Below are 18,538 nucleotides of genomic sequence, written 5' to 3'. Positions count from 1 at the left end.
ATAACATGGCGGATGTTTTCTCATTCTTTTAGGTCCGCTGTCTAGTTTCCTGATCAGTCGGCTTGGGTGTCGCGTCACGATGATGTTAGGAGGTGTGACGTCAACGTGCGGGTTCGTCTTGAGCTGTTTCGCGCCAAATATTACAGTGTTGTACTTTACATTCGGGATCATCACAGGTAGCCACTGTATTAACTTTCAAAGGAAAATAATTAATATTTAACGACATCCCAGCACGTTGTTTAGTCAGCAAATATTAAAAGGACTGTCTTGAGTTTGAAGCCATTGTAAGATGTTTGCGATAACAGAGCCTTGTTGGCGACTACTATTTCATACTAAATACATGTTCTTGTTTAAAATACCAGTGTCTGTGTATCGAATGCGTATGCAGTCGTATACTGATGTTGGTAGCACTCGGGTTTTACTTCGTGATATACATTTTTTCGTACGTACGAAATTATTGGGAGGTAAAATCCGGATTGGGCTACTACAAGCATTATGACAACAACCACCTTGTAAATACAGACACTGATATTCTAAATAAGAAAATGAATGTAATGTGTATGTTACGTCATCAAAAAGGCTCAATTGGTCAGAAACATTTTACAATGGTTGTAAACTCAGGAATGTCCCTTTAAAACTGATTGATTGATTGAAACGTATCTGTCACTGAACTCGTCAAAATCATGCACGGTGGACGCTGAGTGGATGGCAGCGTTAGGGTGGATATTTATATCGCCTGTCAGTCAAGTTATCAGTTTCGATACTTTTGAATTGCCCGTGACTGTCCGAGTGTCGTGAAGTTTTGTTTTTAATTTTCTTGGTTGCCCGTCGGGCAACTGTTTGACAAAGAATGGTTGCCCGCAACATATTTTGGTTGTCCCGGGCGCGCGGACAATCGATTTGTGCACCCCTGATTGAAACATATTTTATTGCTTTTTAAAAAGATCAAATGGAATAAGACACAACTTACTAGGTACGACAGTAATATAATTTTGCTATTTAAATATGAACAGAAATAAATATTGAAAGATAAAGAAAGAACGAATGATAATTAGACAACAGGTTTGCTAAAAGAAAACACAAACAAGGCAACACAATGATTTCGTAATGGTTACAAACAAAAAATAATAGAAAAATGCATACATTATTTACTAATTAAGGGAAACGTTTTATATACTTATGTGCATGAAACAATATTTCTTTATGGTCTTCAGTTCGAGCACTTTTACCATTTAAAGTCAGTTGTAAATATCTGCAGAGAATTCCAGAGAATGCGTCTTTGCCTTTTATATAAATGCAATCACAAAAAATAAATTGATTTCGAAATGGTATCCACAGCTAGACGAGGAATCGGTGCTAAGGCCAACATGACTTTTAAATCAATCACTACACCCGTGTCTTAACTTGGTATGCAATGCATTTCTCTTCTATTACCGTTATTACTATTAACTATCGGGAAAGTCTGACATTGATATAGCAAAGAGATGGGATTTAGCTCAGTCGGTAGAACGCTCGATTAAGGCGCTTAGGTTGTGGAACCTCACCTCATCGGTGAACACATAGTGTTTTTCCCCATCCTAAACAGTCCTCCCACGACTGGTATATCAAAAGCCGTGGTATCTTCCGTCCAGTCTGTGGCAAAGTGCATATAAAAGATCCATTGTCTTGAAAACAAATGCAGGGTGGGTTTTTTTTTCTTCTGAAGATTGTGTCAGAATTATCAAATCTTTCACATTCAATACCCCTGCGCGTGTTGTAACCTCACCGTGGTGCAGGGGTGTAACATTCTCCTTGAGAATGGCCAATACAGCACAAATCCCCTCGTTTTCTTCAAGACACAATTGAAATTTTGAGTAAAAGTCAGTATCTATCTGTGGTATTTGTATTTTTGCACAGTTCTTTACACTGTTTTTATTTAAATCTTGAATTTTTATATTGATGTTGATCATCACTTTATTTGTTTGCATTACCATAGTTTGACACCCAACAGCCGATGTATTTTTCGTGCTGGGGTGTCGTTAAACATTCATTCATTCACATCCAATAGCCGATGATCATTTAGATAAATAAACCAAAGTGCTAATTGCAACAAGTAGGCCCACTTGATGATGATAGTAACTAGAGAGGGTGCATTTGACACCAAACCAAAGTGCTAATTGCAACAAGTAGGCCCACATGATGATGATAGTAACTAGAGAGGGTGGATTTGACACCAAACCAAACTGCTAATTGCAACAAGTAGGCCCACTTGATGATGATGGTAACTAGAGAGGGTGCATTTGACAGATAAGTAAAAGTAGGACAAGATGCCCCTACGCTTCACTGCATTCCTCGATTTGTTTCTGTCTGTTATTTTTCTCGACTTAAAACTTACTTCTCCAGGGTTGTGATATGGCGCCCACAAACACTTAAGTAGCCGAGATGGGTGGCGTGGAAGGCCGAGGGTCCATGCTGGATGCCCGATCCTGAATAAAATATGGCGGTTCTACATGGTGATTTTCATATTGTGCTCCTTGCCACCTTATAAGCATGTCACATCCGCGCAACTACGACCCTCACCAACAAAACTCTATAACCTCAAAATACGTTTGCAATTTCGTGTCTTTTGTGTTTTGACTTTTTGTTTTCTCAGGGTTTGAGTTTTGGAGCGGCCCATCTAGCTGCCATCACCGCGGTAACCTTCTACTTCGACAAATTCCGTAACGTGGCCACGGGTGTGGCCGTGACCGGCGTGGGTGTGGGCACGCTGATCTTCCCTCCCTTGATACGGGCCCTTGTCGACGTATACTCCTGGAGGGGCGCCATGCTGCTGCTGGGAGCCGTCAGTCTCAACCTGTGTGTCTGCGGCGCCCTAATCCGACCAGTTGACCGACCGGAACTGAAGAAGTCCCAGACTTCCCTCGACCCGACGATGTTCCGGAAGCTGGACTTCTGGATGCTGTGCATGAACAACTTCCTCGTCTGCTTCGGTCTGTCCATCACGTACCTGCACCTTACTGCGTACGCCGAGAACAGAGGGGTGGACTTTGAGCGCAGCGCTCTGCTCGTGTCTGGAATCGGTATCTCCAACCTCGTGGGAAGACTCGCCATGGGCATGATCGCGCAGCAACAGGGCGTGGACACCATCCTCCTCTACCTGATCTCGTTTCTCGTTAGCGGGGTCGCCGTGGCGTGCATGGCCGCGCTCGGGACGTTCGCGGGTCTGCTGGTGATGGCGCTGCTGTTCGGGATCTTCACGGCGGGTATCGGGACCCTCTCGGCGCCCATCTTGGCTGACATCCTTGGAATTCACAGATTCACCGGCGGTTATGGTTTCCTCAGCATCGTAAGCGGCCTGGGACAGATGGTCGGCGGACCAGTGGCAGGTAACGTTACGAAACAGCATATGATCCAATAAGGACGAGAACCCCACACAAATGTGAAGGCTTTTCGTCGCATCCTGTCTTACCACACTTATTAAAAATTTAAAAAAAAAAAAAAAACCCCAATCCAACCAACCATTCAAACATAAAAAAAAAAACCCACTTAAATATACAAACTAACTAACTCAATAAATAAAGAAAGAAAGAAACTAAAGCAAGACAGTAAAGACAAAAAATCCAGTGTTAAAGGGACACACCCTAGTTACGGCTATTTGTTAACTATTACGGCGTTGTTTTTCGCTATTAAACCCCATTTTTCACAAATAAAATTGCACTTTACTTACATTTTATTATTTAGAATACACATTTCCATTCACCTGAAGTGCTTTTTGGTAATCCTGATGTGCTGTCGAGAAAAAACCGTTAAGCAAGCGAGGTCCAATCTATTTTTACAGGGAATCTTCCTGTGTAAACGTCACAGATGTTGGTATACCACGTGACCGTTATCATTTTGGTTCGGTTTGTTTTCTCGTGCACGGTTCGCGCAATCAACATCCGATTTGTTGTTGTTCATTTGTGAGATTTTTCTTCACAATTCGTGAACATTTTCAGTAACAATAAAGTTCAGACAAGTAAGTGTCTCAATACAAAACGTTACAAACCCTTAAAACCAATAATTTTGCTAAGTCTTACGATATCTGGAGAGGGGATACAACCAGGACAGAACAGTTGGAACATGTCCAGGAGAGGTGAAAAGAACGCACCCCAAGTCTGTGCGCACTCTGTGAAATTTGTCGTGACGTAGGCATTGTTGTGCTTCGAGCGACATCTACCGGTGACATCAGAATACTAACTTTCAAAATTATTTCAAGCAATTGGGACATGGGGATTCCCATGGTATTTATCGATATAAAACCTGCTTTTTCACTCCATTTGATAAAAACGTGATCTAAGTGTGTTACAGGTTTGTAGATTAACCAAATTATAATTTATTTTCGCTGGATGGAACTAGGGTATGCGGCTTTAAAGGACACCGGACACCAAACCATACATAACGGCGTAATGAATTTGTTTTCCGTCATAAACCACAACACGCAAATACCGCGGTCCCCTTATTGACTAAGTTAAGCATGCCAGTCTTGGTTGGGGGGGGGGGGGGGGGGGGGGTCCCCGATCTTCGATGTTTGCCGGAAACTGTCCACAATTGATGAGCTAGACCCGTGACGTCATCGATAAGAGGAAAACACAAGAAACTACCAAGCAGCATGGACGAACTTACCGATTCGAGTGACGAAGAATTGTGTCCAGCTGGTGCTAATGGCATCAAACCGTATTAGTTTGAACTACTTATCAGAGACTTTGTCCCTAATCCTGGAAATATTGTCTTAGAAGAAAATTCAGACGAATCAATTACCGACGAAGACGAGGAAGCCACACGCTCAAAGAGTTGCATACAACAAGCATTTTTTTAAAGATAATTTTTTATGACTTTTTTAATGTAAACTGAAGCAAATGGACCTAATTAGAAGAAAAACACACAAAATGTAATAATATTTCAGCATAAATCTTGTTCAGCATAGATGTAAACATGACACGTCAGTGGAAATTCCAGAGGCCAATATCGCAAATTTGCAAAGAAGCGTCTCCTCCTCACTAAAGCAAGATATAGCCCCCCCCCCCCTTACAGGGCCGTAGCTATGATTTTTTTGGGGGAAGGGGGGGGGGGGGAGACAACTGAGTAGTTAATAGTCTAAAACATGATTACAAATTTTTTTATTGGACATTCTATTTCATGTATTTTTTTTTACAAATTTTAAAACAAAATATATCCATTAATTTCCGAGATTTTTTAGTACATACATGTAATTTTACACCCCCCCCCCCCCCCCCCGTACCCTCTGGCAGAAACCCAGGGTAGGTAAACAATTATTTGGTGTAGAGTATTTTTAATATGACATACAGAAAGCATTGAAAAATGTTATTTTATTATGCTTTAAAGGGACATACCCTAGTTCCAGCCCATGGAAATGCACACCAAGTTTGGTTAAAGGGACAGACCCTAGTTCCAGCCCATGGAAATGCACACCAAGTTTGGTTAAAGGGACAGACCCTAGTTCCAGCCCATGGAAATGCACACCAAGTTTGGTTAAAGGGACAGACCCTAGTTCCAGCCCATGGAAATGCACACCAAGTTTGGTTAAAGGGACAGACCCTAGTTCCAGCCCATGGAAATGCACACCAAGTTTGGTTAAAGGGACAGACCCTAGTTCCAGCCCATGGAAATGCACACCAAGTTTGGTTAAAGGGACAGACCCTAGTTCCAGCCCATGGAAATGCACACCAAGTTTGGTTAAATGGACAGACCCTAGTTCCAGCCCATGGAAATGCACACCAAGTTTGGTTAAAGGGACAGACCCTAGTTCCAGCCCATGGAAATGCACACCAAGTTTGGTTAAAGGGACAGACACTAGTTCCAGCCCATGGAAATGCACACCAAGTTTAGTTAAAGGGACAGACAGACCCTAGTTCCAGCCCATGGAAATGCACACCAAGTTTAGTTAAAGGGACAGACCCTAGTTCCAGCCCATGGAAATGCACACCAAGTTTAGTTAAAGGGACAGACCCTAGTTCCAGCCCATGGAAATGCACACCAAGTTTAGTTAAAGGGACAGACCCTAGTTCCAGCCCATGGAAATGCACACCAAGTTTAGTTAAAGGGACATACCCTAGTTCCAGCCCATGGAAATGCACACTAAGTTTGGTTAATCTACAAACCTGTAACACATTTGGATAAAGTTACATTTGAGTGAAACAGGAGTGTGACTTTGAAATGGTGAAATACCCTCTGAAAACGGACTAAAACTCGACTCCATAACTTACTTCTCAGACGCACGTGCGTTTTTAAAATATGAGAAATGCATTTTGTGATAAAAACACCAGGATGACCAAAAACACTTCGAATGTACGGAAATGAACAATCTAAACAATAAAATCTAAGTAAAGTATGATTTCAGTTATCAAAAACTGCTCTAATAATAAAAATATGCTTTAGTGTTTAAAAACTAGGGTATGTCCCTTTAATAGTGGATATTAGCTTTAAAACTAATTAACCATCATTCATTCTGGCCACAGTACATATGTTGTTCCTGCCAAAGTATTAGCATTTTAATTTTAATGACAATATACTGAACTGACGATAAACATTGTTAACTAACGTATCAATTCACGTTTTGAAGCTGTTTTGTTATGAGGTTAACAAACCAACTAGATCAAGTTAGTATGGAGTCGTTATGGGCTGTCGGTGAAAATTAATTTGGTAATTATAGGTAAATAAATATGTGAAGTTTAAATATTCATATGTGAACAAATTGCAATGCCTTTACTTAATGTATATCTTAAGTACATAATTGTTTTCATTTTCACATTGTAAATGAACCATAACCTGCTGTATTGAGCTGGTGTAAAGCCCGTCCGACGACAATAATTCGTCCATGTTTTAAAACAACTATCTTTTTTTGGAAATCGAAACCACGATTTTGGCCTATTTCCAGTTTCTTGGGATGCATTGCTGTGACTGTTGCAGTTAAACACTGCGCAGTTAACCATCATATAATTACGTGGACTATATATAATAATAATAATAATTTAATTTTTTTTAATTATTATTATTATCTTGTAAATTAAATTTCCGATAAACTTGGAGACAAAAAAAGAAAAGAAAAGAAAAGACGACTGAAAGGCACAACCAAAGAGTCAACACGTGTACTGGTACTGTTGGAAGTCTGATAACTCTCGTCGATGACGTACTGCCTCGCTTTCGTTCAGATCTATGCATAATCCCACCCACTTCTGTTTTTACCCCAAACCTAAGAAACCTCAGCGAGCAATGCGTTCGAGTAATGCGGTCTTTGACGCTAACTTAATCCATTACATACTACATGTCTTTTTGTGTCCGGTGTCCTTTAACTAAATTATTGTAATATAAAGTATAATTATTATTATTACTACTACTACTACTACTACTACTACTACTACTACTACTACTAGTAGTAGTAGTAGTAGTAGTAGTAGTAATTATTATTATTATTTTTATTATTATTATTATTATTACTACTACTACTACTACTACTACTACTACTACTACTACTACTACTACTACTACTACTACTACTACTACTACTACTACTACTACTACTACTACTACTAATAAATATTATTATTTTAGTCCTTCACTAGACTGGTTGGCGCGCCCGATGTATTGACAGTCCCCTGTCTGTGGGATGGTGCATATAAAAGATCCCTTGCTGCTAATCGAAAAGAGTAGCCCGTGAAGTGGCAACAGCGGATTTTCTCTCTCAATATCTGTGTGGTTCTTAACCATATGTCCGACGCCATATAACTGTAAATAAAATGCGTTGAGTGCGTCGTTAAATAAAACATTTCTTTCTTTCTTGTACTGTAAGTCTGTCCTTCTAAACTGGATTCGTTCGATGCGTGCGTCTGCAAAACGCATGCGGACTGCGCAATGAAATAATCCTATATTGTGTATATGCTCAAAATGGCAAGCCGCAGATGCATCAGTCTACATGAGGCTTATATGAGCTTTTAGGTGTTTCGTTCATGTGCCTGTATGCGCATATATAACTCCGTGGAGAAGATTTGTTTGTTTGTTTTGTTTAACGACACCACTAGAGCACATCGATGTATTAATCATCGGTTATTGGATGTCAAACATTCAGAATTTTTCAATTAGTATCAAGGGATATTTTATATGCACCATCCCACAGACAGGATAGCACATACCACAACCTTTGATATACCAGTCGTGGTACACTGGCTGGAACGAGAAATAACCCAGTGGGTCCACCGTAGGGGATCGATCCTATAGCAAGCGCTTTAACCACTGGAGAAGAAGGTGTAGTCCCGCTACCCAGACTTCATTTTCATTTCAACTTATTTTTTTGCTTATATCCAATTTAGTTTCAAGCACGCTGTCCTGGGCACACACCTCAGCTATTTGGACGGTCTGTCCAGGAGAATGGGTTAGTTGTTAGTGAGAAAGATTTGGCTGTAGTGGTCTTACACCTACCCATTGAATGAATGAATGAATGAATGAATTTTTGACACCCCAGCACAAAAATACACATAGGCTATTGGGTGTCACAAATGGTAAATATATGAAATAATTGTTTGTATATAATTATGCAATACCACAGTGTAAACTCGCTCTGGGTGGGAGTCGGTACCGGGCTGCGAACCCAGTACCAGCCTTATGTTCGATGACAACCACGACGCCACCGAGGCCGATAACCACTCCAATAACCACTGGTGATTAACCCGTCCTCCACAAAGATCCCGACCACATTAATTGAGGGATGGTCACAGAATAACGTGCTTCAGCCGTAATATAGGCCATAAAAATAAATTAACAGGGCCAAAACTACAGGGGGTAAGAGTTGATAACTCGTCCTGAAATTCTTAACAATTGTTAATAAAGATACGGTAAATTTCCCCAGTTAACACTACGTTGTTGATTACCGTATATGTTCCGTTTCATATCTGATTATGTACAACCAGATGTACACACGTACACGTACACGTACACCTACGTCTACATTGCTGTATATCTTCATTCAACTTATTTTCGTGCTTATATCCAATTAAGGTTCAATCACAATGTTCTGGGCACACATCTCAGCTTATCTGGGCTGTCTGCCGAGGACAGAGGGGTAGTGCTTAGTGGTTAGTGAGAGAGAGAGAAGAGGTTGTAGTGGTCTTACACCTACCCACTGATTCGTTAAAACTCGCTCTGGGTGGGAGCCGGTACCGGGCTGCGAACCCAGTACCTATTAGTCTTATGTCCGATTGCTTAACCACCACACCACCGAGGCCGGTACTGTATATGTTGTTTTTCAGATCTGATATACTTGACTTGACGCACGCCTATTTCTAGATTACCGTATATCTAATTCTTATAAATACGACCAGACTAGAAGAAGTATACATCTGGTAACTCTACGCGCTGTCTATTATGGTATATCTTCTTGCAGGTCTGATATACGAACAGACCTACGTCTCGATTATCGAATCGTCTAAATTATTGTATATCTAGTTTTTCAAGTTTCGTATAACAAGGGTCGCTTTAAGATGCGTCCCTGAACGTATGGAAAGCAGACTTGGACGTCTGTTCATCACCACAAGTGATACTAAAACCGTCCTAGTTTATTTTCAAAGACGCATTCCAGACGCATGTTTATTCTATTATTTCATCATTACCACGTACTAAGTGATCTGGACGCATGGAACCAAGTCAAAAAATCTGTCACTCATAATCTCGCCATGATCTCCACTATCGTTCCCACTATAAACTTATTGTAAAAAAAAAAAAATGAATGAAAATCACTTTCTTCTCCTGATCGTTTGGTGGAATTGTGGGAGTGACAAGACGAGTCTATATTTTGAAAGGTATACAGGACGCTTCAGTTGATTACGGTATATTCTCTCAGGCCGAAATGGGGTTTCCGTAAGTAGAACACGGGCTACGTTACTAATACTGGAGCCGTGTTAAATGGACATTACTTAGTTTGCTGCATTGTAAGATGTTTCCCAATCTAATTAAAATTAGCTCCACTATTACATGTGGATCTAACACCAGCCAGTTGGAGCTCATGTCCACCAATCAAAACCTTACTTGCAGAATCCTGCCAGTGATTTAAAACTAACAACACTGCGTAGTCTCCAATGTCCAGGGAACATTTCGTCTGTAAATAATAATTTATGGGTATGGGTAACTATATTTACGTGCCCCTATCCACGAAGGTTCAGGCACGCCCACTACGGAATTAGCCTCTGACTTCGCCAGTGACTGACAATAATAATTTAAATATTGACCAATCACACTTCGCCTTTTATAACGTTATTTGGGAGCATACAAATTCTAAAAATATCGGGCGAGTCTATTTTAGTGGCCGCAGTACAGCGAACCATACCAATACGTACGGGGTGGGTTATCAGTGTTCAATTTTACATTAAAAAGTATTTATTTATTTATATTAAAAAAAAAAAAAACTAAATCAGTCTTCAGTTTTACATTACAAATTATTTATTTTATAAAATAAAACATGTTTTAAGGCATTCGTAATTCACACGAAACATGTCGTATATCCTCAGGATAATTCGGAATGTTCAAATTATTTTTAAATCACTGGCAGGATTCTGCAAGTAAGGTTTTGATTGGTGGACATGAGCTCCAACTGGCTGGTGTTAGATCCACATGTAATAGTGGAGCTAATTTTAATTAGATTGGGAAACATCTTACAATGCAGCAAACTAAGCAATGTCTATTTAACACGGCTCCAGTATTAGTAACGTAGCCCGTGTTCTACTTAATTTTAATTAGATTGGATGTATCCGACTAATAAAATATTTCTACGATTAAATTTACATATTAAATATATTTTCTTGTTTAGAATATTAGTGCCTGTATATTCAATGTGTTTCTGGTTGTCTTAATATCTGTAAGAAGCCGAAACTGGATTTTGTCTTCAAATAATTTTGTACATATATATTTTAGGAAATAATATGAAATTTAACCTAGTACAAATATTACAATGATCAGAAACGCGTTTAATATACAGCCACTAACATTTTATGCAGAAATATATAATGTTAAATATAATATGTAATTACAATCGTTAAAAAGTCTCTAATTAGTCGATAACATCTTAAACATTGCAGCAAACTCGGGAATGTCCCTTTAACAGTTGCCGTGTACTTTACTATAGTGGAAAGATGAAACGTCACAATAACTTAATAATTGCGGCCACTATATCAGCAAACTACAGCAATATATCACTATGCGTCTGAACATTGATATATACTCTCCTAAAAGAGTTCTGTTACACGTAACTTCGACATCATTTATTTTAGTTACATATTACATATTTCATTATGAAGTGACATTGTATGATTACTAAATTATCTAACAGTAGGCAACCCTATTCTGGATTTGCAGTGTTAACGCTGAAGTGTGTGACGTGATGTGAATCAATCATGGGGTTTCAAAATGTTCAGTATCGGTTATGTCCTCCTCCTCGTGCTGCAATCACGGCTGCACAACGACGACGCGTGGAGGCAACACGATTTTGAATGGCACGTTGGAGGATGCTTTGCCATTCATTCTGTAACGCCAAGTACAGTTCCTGTAGTGTTTGTGGCGGTGGGTTCCTTTGGTGCACTCTGCGATCCAGGACATCCCAAGAGGTGTTCAATTGGGGATAAATCTGACGATCTTGCTGGCCATGACAGGACACAGACGTTGTTTTGCTGTAGAAAGTCTTGGCAGATACGTGCAATGTGTGGCCTGACATTGTCATACTGAAAGATACCACGAGTGACGTTAATCAGTGGAACTACGCGATGTTGCAGTATCTCGCCATTGAGCGCTCCATTAACTTGTACCAAAGCAGTACGACCATCATGGTGAATCCCTGCCCACACCATGACACTACCACCACCGAAACGATCGTGTTTTAGAACAGCTGGTGGCATAACGTTCATTATGACGTCGATAAATTCTGGAACGTCCATCTGCTCTGAATAATATGAAACGACATTCATCGGAAAAGAGAACTGCCCTCCACTGTGCATATCTCCATCGAAAATGTTGTTGACACCTCCGAAGTCGTTCAGCGATATGACGTGCCGTTAGAACGTTGTGTCGCACAAGTTGCCTTGCTCGAAGACCAGCTCGACGTAGACGATTAATAACGGTTTGAGGGGGCGGGGGGGGGGGGGGGGGGGGGGATTCTTCTTAGTCCAAGAATTTGCCTAGCTGTGGAGGTCGCTGTCCTAAATCTATCCCGAAGGTGTATCAACCGGATGTATCGATCTTGGTCTGGGGTGGTCAACCTCGGTCGGCCTGTGTTGTTATAATGCACCCAAAGTCTGCTTATATTGGCTCTGCAAACCCCCATATGTCGGGCAACATCACCCAGGTTCGCCCCTGCTTGACGGCGTCCAATAGCGTTATGGCGTTGTTCTTCTCTAAGTTTCGGCATTGTAACGTCAAGCTCTGTGGAAAAACTGTGAATCGATGGCATTTTCCGATGTTGTACTTTATACCCCTATGTAACGATGTCACAGCGTGCAAATTGTGACAGCATTTGGCTACACGTGCCACGTGCAGCGTGCGATTTGTCAGTGTAACGTAAAGTTGGACTAAAGGCTGCGTTTTGGCATTAAGGTCAAACTTTGGTAGTGATTTCTTTGCAGGGTATGAATATTGTTTATTGTGTGTATCATGAGATTTTGCGTTCATATTGGTCATACATATATTCAAGTAGTTGATGGTGTAACCAGTGCCGCATTATCCATACGGCTGACTAGGCTGAAGCCTAGGGGCCCACCAAAAGCAGGGGCTCATGCAACCTTTTTTTTTTTCCTTTTGGTGTTAAATGTTAACACTATGTCGAGGGGCCCAAAGAAGCTCGAAGCCTAAGGGCCCTGTCATGGGTTAATAAGGCACTGGGTGTAACAGAACATTTTTGGGAGAGTATAGTTTAGGTATTGTGTGGATTTGTTTAATTATTTGATTGAAAGAAAGAAAGAAATGTTTTATTTGACGACGCACTTAACACATTTTATTTACGGTTATATGGCGTCAGACATATGGTTAAGGACCACACAGACAGGGCTTCTAGATTATGGTAGACCCACTCCATTGGCTAGTGATATTCAATGTTGGGCTGGTAAATAACTACTATTACCATGCCCGACGGCTAGTAAAAAAAAAAGAAGAAAAAAAAGAAGTCAAATGCTGTAGTTAAGTCTATTTTGTAAATATATATATCTGGCCCCATCACCACCATCAATTGTTAGTCTTTTTAAGCTCCGTCTCCCTGTTTAGGTGTCATACATATATCTGATTATTACCGTACTATTAATTAGTAAAATTATATTAACTTAAAGTAAAGTAGGGCTAGTGAATTTTTAATCGTAGCTAGTAAATTTTTAAAATCACTGATACCATGGCTAGTGGATTTTATAAAAAATTCTAGAAGCCCTGCACAGATTTTGAGAGGAAACCTGCTGTCGCCACTTCATGGGCTGCTCTTTCCGATTAGCAGCAAGGGTTCTTTTATTTGCGCTTCCCACAGGCAGGATAGCACAAACCATGGCCTTTGTTGCACCAGTTATGGATCACTGGTCGGTGCAAGTTGTTTACACCTACCCATTGAGCCTTGCGGAATACTCACTCAGGGTGTGGAGTCAGTATCTGCATTAAAAATCCCATGCCTCGACTGGGATCCGAACTCAGTACCTACCAGCCTGTAGACCGATGGCCTAACCACGACGCCACCGAGGCCGGTTTATTTGATTGAACACTGAGATTTAAGCTAACTTGATAATAATGGCTACTGGCTGTCAAAAGCTAGCGGCAGCGAGTCACTTACACTGACACATGGCACCCACGTGTTTGTGGTGTTCGTAGGCCCTCTGGTGTGTACACAAGGCTCAAAATAAGCGATGTCGCATCGAAATTTGCAATAATTAGAAATTATAGGCCTACATTATCATGATTAAATCGATTTTTTATATATTTTTTTTTATCTCCTAAGAGAGTTGCGGTTTTCTAGGTCAGAAGGCCTAACTGCGCTATTCGTTCAGCGATAGGCTGTGACCCAGTTTCGCTTTGTGTATGGCCCAAACAAGCACGCGCTGTGGTTGCGTAGCAAATGCATTTTTCCGCGTCCCCCGGCATTATTTTTTTTAGAAAATTTATATGAAGTGTATTTCAGGCGGCCACTGTTTTAAGCATGACTTCTGCGATAGTTTAAGGTATGCAGAGGCGTTTTAATGTGCAAAACACTGGGGGAGGGGGAGGGAAAGCAATTTTTTTTCGCTTTTTTTTTCTTCTAAAATGCTGACACAGGGCCTACGCATTTCCTTGCCTTTATGTATTCTTATCCCCGGGGTAGGGATTCTTACCCTGGGGTTAGTGGTGGTGGTGGTGGTGAGGGGTCAAATCAATGTTTTATTGAGTTTGGTGTCAAAATAAAGAGAATTTTAAACTGAATAACATTCTAGTCCTCGTGACCTACTTTCCAAACTTTTTTTTATTTCCATCGATAAACATATCATGTTTGGTACCAAAATAAAGGGTATAATAACCTGTTATTTCCGGGAAAAAAATATGGACTCGTGGATTTTGAGAATGGACTTATGGAAATGAGCTAATACAGGAGCAACTGAGTCCACTGGGGAAAAAATGGACTCCTGGGAAAAAATCCTTAATGCTACCCCTGAACCAGACCCGTAGCCACGTTTAGATTACCGTATACATTCTATTTCAAGTCTGCTATATGATAAGACCCATGCCTACATCTAGATTACCGTATATCTTCTATTTCAGGTCTGATATATGATAAGAGCCATGCCTATATCTAGATTACCGTATAGCTTCTATTTCAGGTCTGATATACGACCAGACCCATACCTACGTCTAGATTACCGTATATCTTCTATTTCAGGTCTGATATACGACGAGACCTATACCTACATCTAGATTACCGTATATCTTCTATTTCAGGTCTGATATACGACCAGACCCATATCTACGTTTAGATTACTGTCTAGATTACCGTATACCTTCTATTTCAGGTCCAATATATGATCAGACCCCAACCTACATCTAGATAACCGTCCAGATTACCGTAAATCATCTGTTTCAGGTCTGATGTACGACCAGACCCGTACCTACACTAGATAACCGTCCAGATTACCGTATGTTTTCTGTTTTAGGTCTGATGTACGACCAGACCCGTACCTACGTCTGGTCCTTTCTTGTCGGCGGGATCAGTATGTGTCTCAGCAGTATGTTCATGATCGTTCCGTTCAGACGCATGCGCAGCATCTCAAACATACAGACAACTGAAGAAAAATATGTTTTCGATTCTGGACAGAATGTTGCTATGGTGACAGGAGATGAAACAATTACAATGCATCCAAGTACAGCGTAGAGTACAAGGGTGTACAGTGGTTGAGGATGGGCGTATATTCTCTGTTATTGTTCACTATTTTGATAGATATCGGTGAAGATTAGTACATTTTTCCGTACTTGTATGTAATTCATATATATATATATATATATATATATATATATGAAGGGTCCACGGGAACAACCGGTGATGTCACACTTTTGGTTTACAACTCTGCGATTGTGGAATATTGATACCTAAGCAAGAATGATTAACTAGCAACTTTTAAGGGCCTACCATAATTAAGGTTTTTATTTTTGTTATGCCAACGACACTTTGTCATACTCGACCTTTATAATACTATTTGTTTGGGCATCATATAGTGTTCCCTTGGACACACACACACACACACACACACACACACACACACACACATATATATATATATATATATATATATATATATATATATATATATATATATATATATATTTGATAGATATCGGTGATTCGTCACGAGTATTTTTTAATATGGAAAATATCAACCGAGTCTATGTTAATCGGTATTTGTCGAGGCTCTGCCGAGACAAATACCGATTAACTAGACGAGGTTGATATTTTACATATTAAAAAACACGAGTAGCGAATTCTGTTTATCCTATAACACTTCTAAAATAACATTTTAATAAATTATTTAGTAAATCACAGTACTAAACTTTAGTATGACAAAGTTTGTCACTTTGCGCTGCATATCTGCCACCAGCTTAAATGACTCGCTTTTCAACACAAATATTACAGCTTCCAAATGAAATACAGAGCTATTAAATACATGTACATACACAGCGTTTTATCGTCTTTCCAACAGATATAATTATTTAATTTGTAATTCGGTTAAAACTACACCAATAATGATTTTTAAGAGAGCTCTGTCAATGACGTCGCGTAAAAAGTATGACGTCGTGGCCATTTTTACAGCTGATAGGGTCACATGATATTTTTTTCTTAACGCGGCGTCTGAAGTCAATGGCTTCTTTTGGAAATGTTTTGAGGCGTTCAAGACGTGGCTCATTGTAGAGAAAGGTTGATTTTGTCACTGATAACGAAATGTGATATTTTAAATGTACTTTGAAAAACACTGAACTTCAAATGGATTTTGAATATATTTCTATACTTCGGCACATCGAGTTCACATAGTCAGTTGTTAAATTGAACCTATTTCTATGTTTTCTTTGAAGTTTCAAGTCATTTCACCCTAGCGCATTTGAGCGCAAGGTGTCCTAACTGGGGGGTGGGACGTAGCTCAGTGGTACAGCGCTCGCTCGATGCGCGGTCGGTCTGGGATCGATCCTCATCGGTGGGCTCACTGGGCTATTTCTCGTCACAGCCAGTGCACCACGACTGGTATATCAAAGGTCGTGGTATGTGCTATCCTGTCTGGGATGGTGCATATAAAAGATCCCTTGCTGCTAATCGGAAAGAGTAGCCTATGAAGTGGCGACAGCGGGTTTCCGCTCTTAATATCTGTGTGGTCCTTAACCATATGTCTGACGCCATATAACCGTGATTAAAATGTGTTGAGTGCGTCGTTAAATAAAACATTTCTTTTCTAACTGGGGTTGTCTCAGCAGTCATGGCGGCAGCCATTTTATCAATCCCATAATGCATCGCTTCAAAGTTGCACGGCCTAGTATGTTACATGTGTTTTAGTTTTTAAAAATAAATATTAAATTGCTGCAATTGCGTTTTGTTATAACTGACCATGTGTCAAATATCGGAGGTTAATCTAGCCCAAATACATTAAGGCTAGCGAGCTCTCACCAACAATTACATTGTTTTGGCTGTTTCTTGTGTAGGGGGGGGGGGGGGGGGATTTATAATCGTATGGTACAGAGGGAGCAGATTGACTACCTTCATCCTCAAATATGAATATAGTAAATATGTATTAATATAAATAAGAAAGACGAGGTTCAGGATCTGAAGGGCTTTAATAATAGAGTTAATTAATTATAAGTAAATTAGAACACTGGGGTTTCCATATAGGATCATTTATCCCCAGGATCTATAAATCAATATACAAGTAGTGTATACCCCACAGGTATAGCCCTAATATTTAACAAAATAGAAAACAGTTATATAAATACATGTTCAACAAAAGTGTAGGCTAATCAATTAAATAGCATTAGTAACCAAGCTTCATCTATCAAACCAAATACACATAATCATTAATATCAACACTCTTCCACAATATCATTAAACCATGGCTTCAAGAAGAAGTAACATGAATAAGACATTTGTAATCATCCTCAACCCATATAAATTTGACCGGCACTAATGCAACAAGTTAACAATACAAAATACTCTATTATTAGAAATGCATTTTTACTTTAATATTATCCTGATAAACATGTTTTCCTATTCTAATTATGTAAAGTTGTATACGTTTCTTCTCTAGTGTACATGTATATCCTTCACATAAAAACAAAGTCAGAAAGCCATTCCCCCACAAAGACAAACACATTACCAAAGGTTATTCAGCTTAAGTCAATTAATGTCAAGCTGAGACCAATGTTTATGTTGCAGCTGAGGATTTACCAAATATCGTGTCGAACTGGTCGTGTGCTAAAGGAATGACCCTAGGTCATTCTGACCATTTCCCAAAATTCCAAGTGCTTTGTTCTCTTAGACTGGGACTGGGAATTCTATTAACGTGCCCCTATCCACAGAGGTTCACGCACGCCCACTACGGATTTAGCCTCTGACTTCGCCAGTGACTAACTCCGGAGCAGGGGGGGGGGGGGGGAAGGTAAGTTTGAGGTGGGCGGAATTTGGAAAAAAACCCATTTAGTAGAGTCAACGCGAGCGCGGACCGAATAGCAGACACTTCGCAAACTTGAAGTAACACCGAGTGGGAGCCGTGCTCTGATTGGCTGAATTTCGATTCCTCGGTGAAGCCTGTAATTTACCTAAGTCTACAAAGAGTAACTGCATCCAAAAACATGTCTGGACTCTAAATTAAAACCAAAAGGTTTATGATTGCTCGGCCGAAAAGGTTTTAAGGTGATTTTGAGCAATTTAGACGGACTGCCGAAAATAAAGGGTTACCGACTGTTTACAAAAAAAAATAAACAAAGTTTTTGAAATGACGGCCTAAAAAATTAAAGTCAGTAAAGTCCATACTCACGGAGGCAAAGGAGGTTG

The 18,538-nt window shown here is 40.0% G+C and overlaps 1 protein-coding gene across 3 annotated transcripts in view; it reads left to right on the top strand.

The window, feature by feature from the left end:
• Window positions 1-15,775, top strand: part of LOC121386643 (monocarboxylate transporter 13-like) — a 31,154-nt gene extending 15,379 nt beyond the window's left edge. For all 3 annotated transcript variants that reach the window (XM_041517615.1, XM_041517614.1, XM_041517616.1), the window contains exons 3-5: window positions 33-176; window positions 2,634-3,365; window positions 15,165-15,775. In XM_041517615.1, the coding sequence (XP_041373549.1) occupies window positions 33-176; window positions 2,634-3,365; window positions 15,165-15,382 (1,094 nt within the window). In that variant the 3' untranslated portion in view covers window positions 15,383-15,775. The remainder of the gene's footprint in view (window positions 1-32; window positions 177-2,633; window positions 3,366-15,164) is intronic.
• Window positions 15,776-18,538: the final 2,763 nt, after the last annotated feature.

This window comes from Gigantopelta aegis, chromosome 12 (assembly GCF_016097555.1).
Source record: "Gigantopelta aegis isolate Gae_Host chromosome 12, Gae_host_genome, whole genome shotgun sequence".
Classification (NCBI taxonomy): domain Eukaryota; kingdom Metazoa; phylum Mollusca; class Gastropoda; order Neomphalida; family Peltospiridae; genus Gigantopelta; species Gigantopelta aegis.
This window is presented reverse-complemented; position numbering and strand designations above follow the sequence as displayed.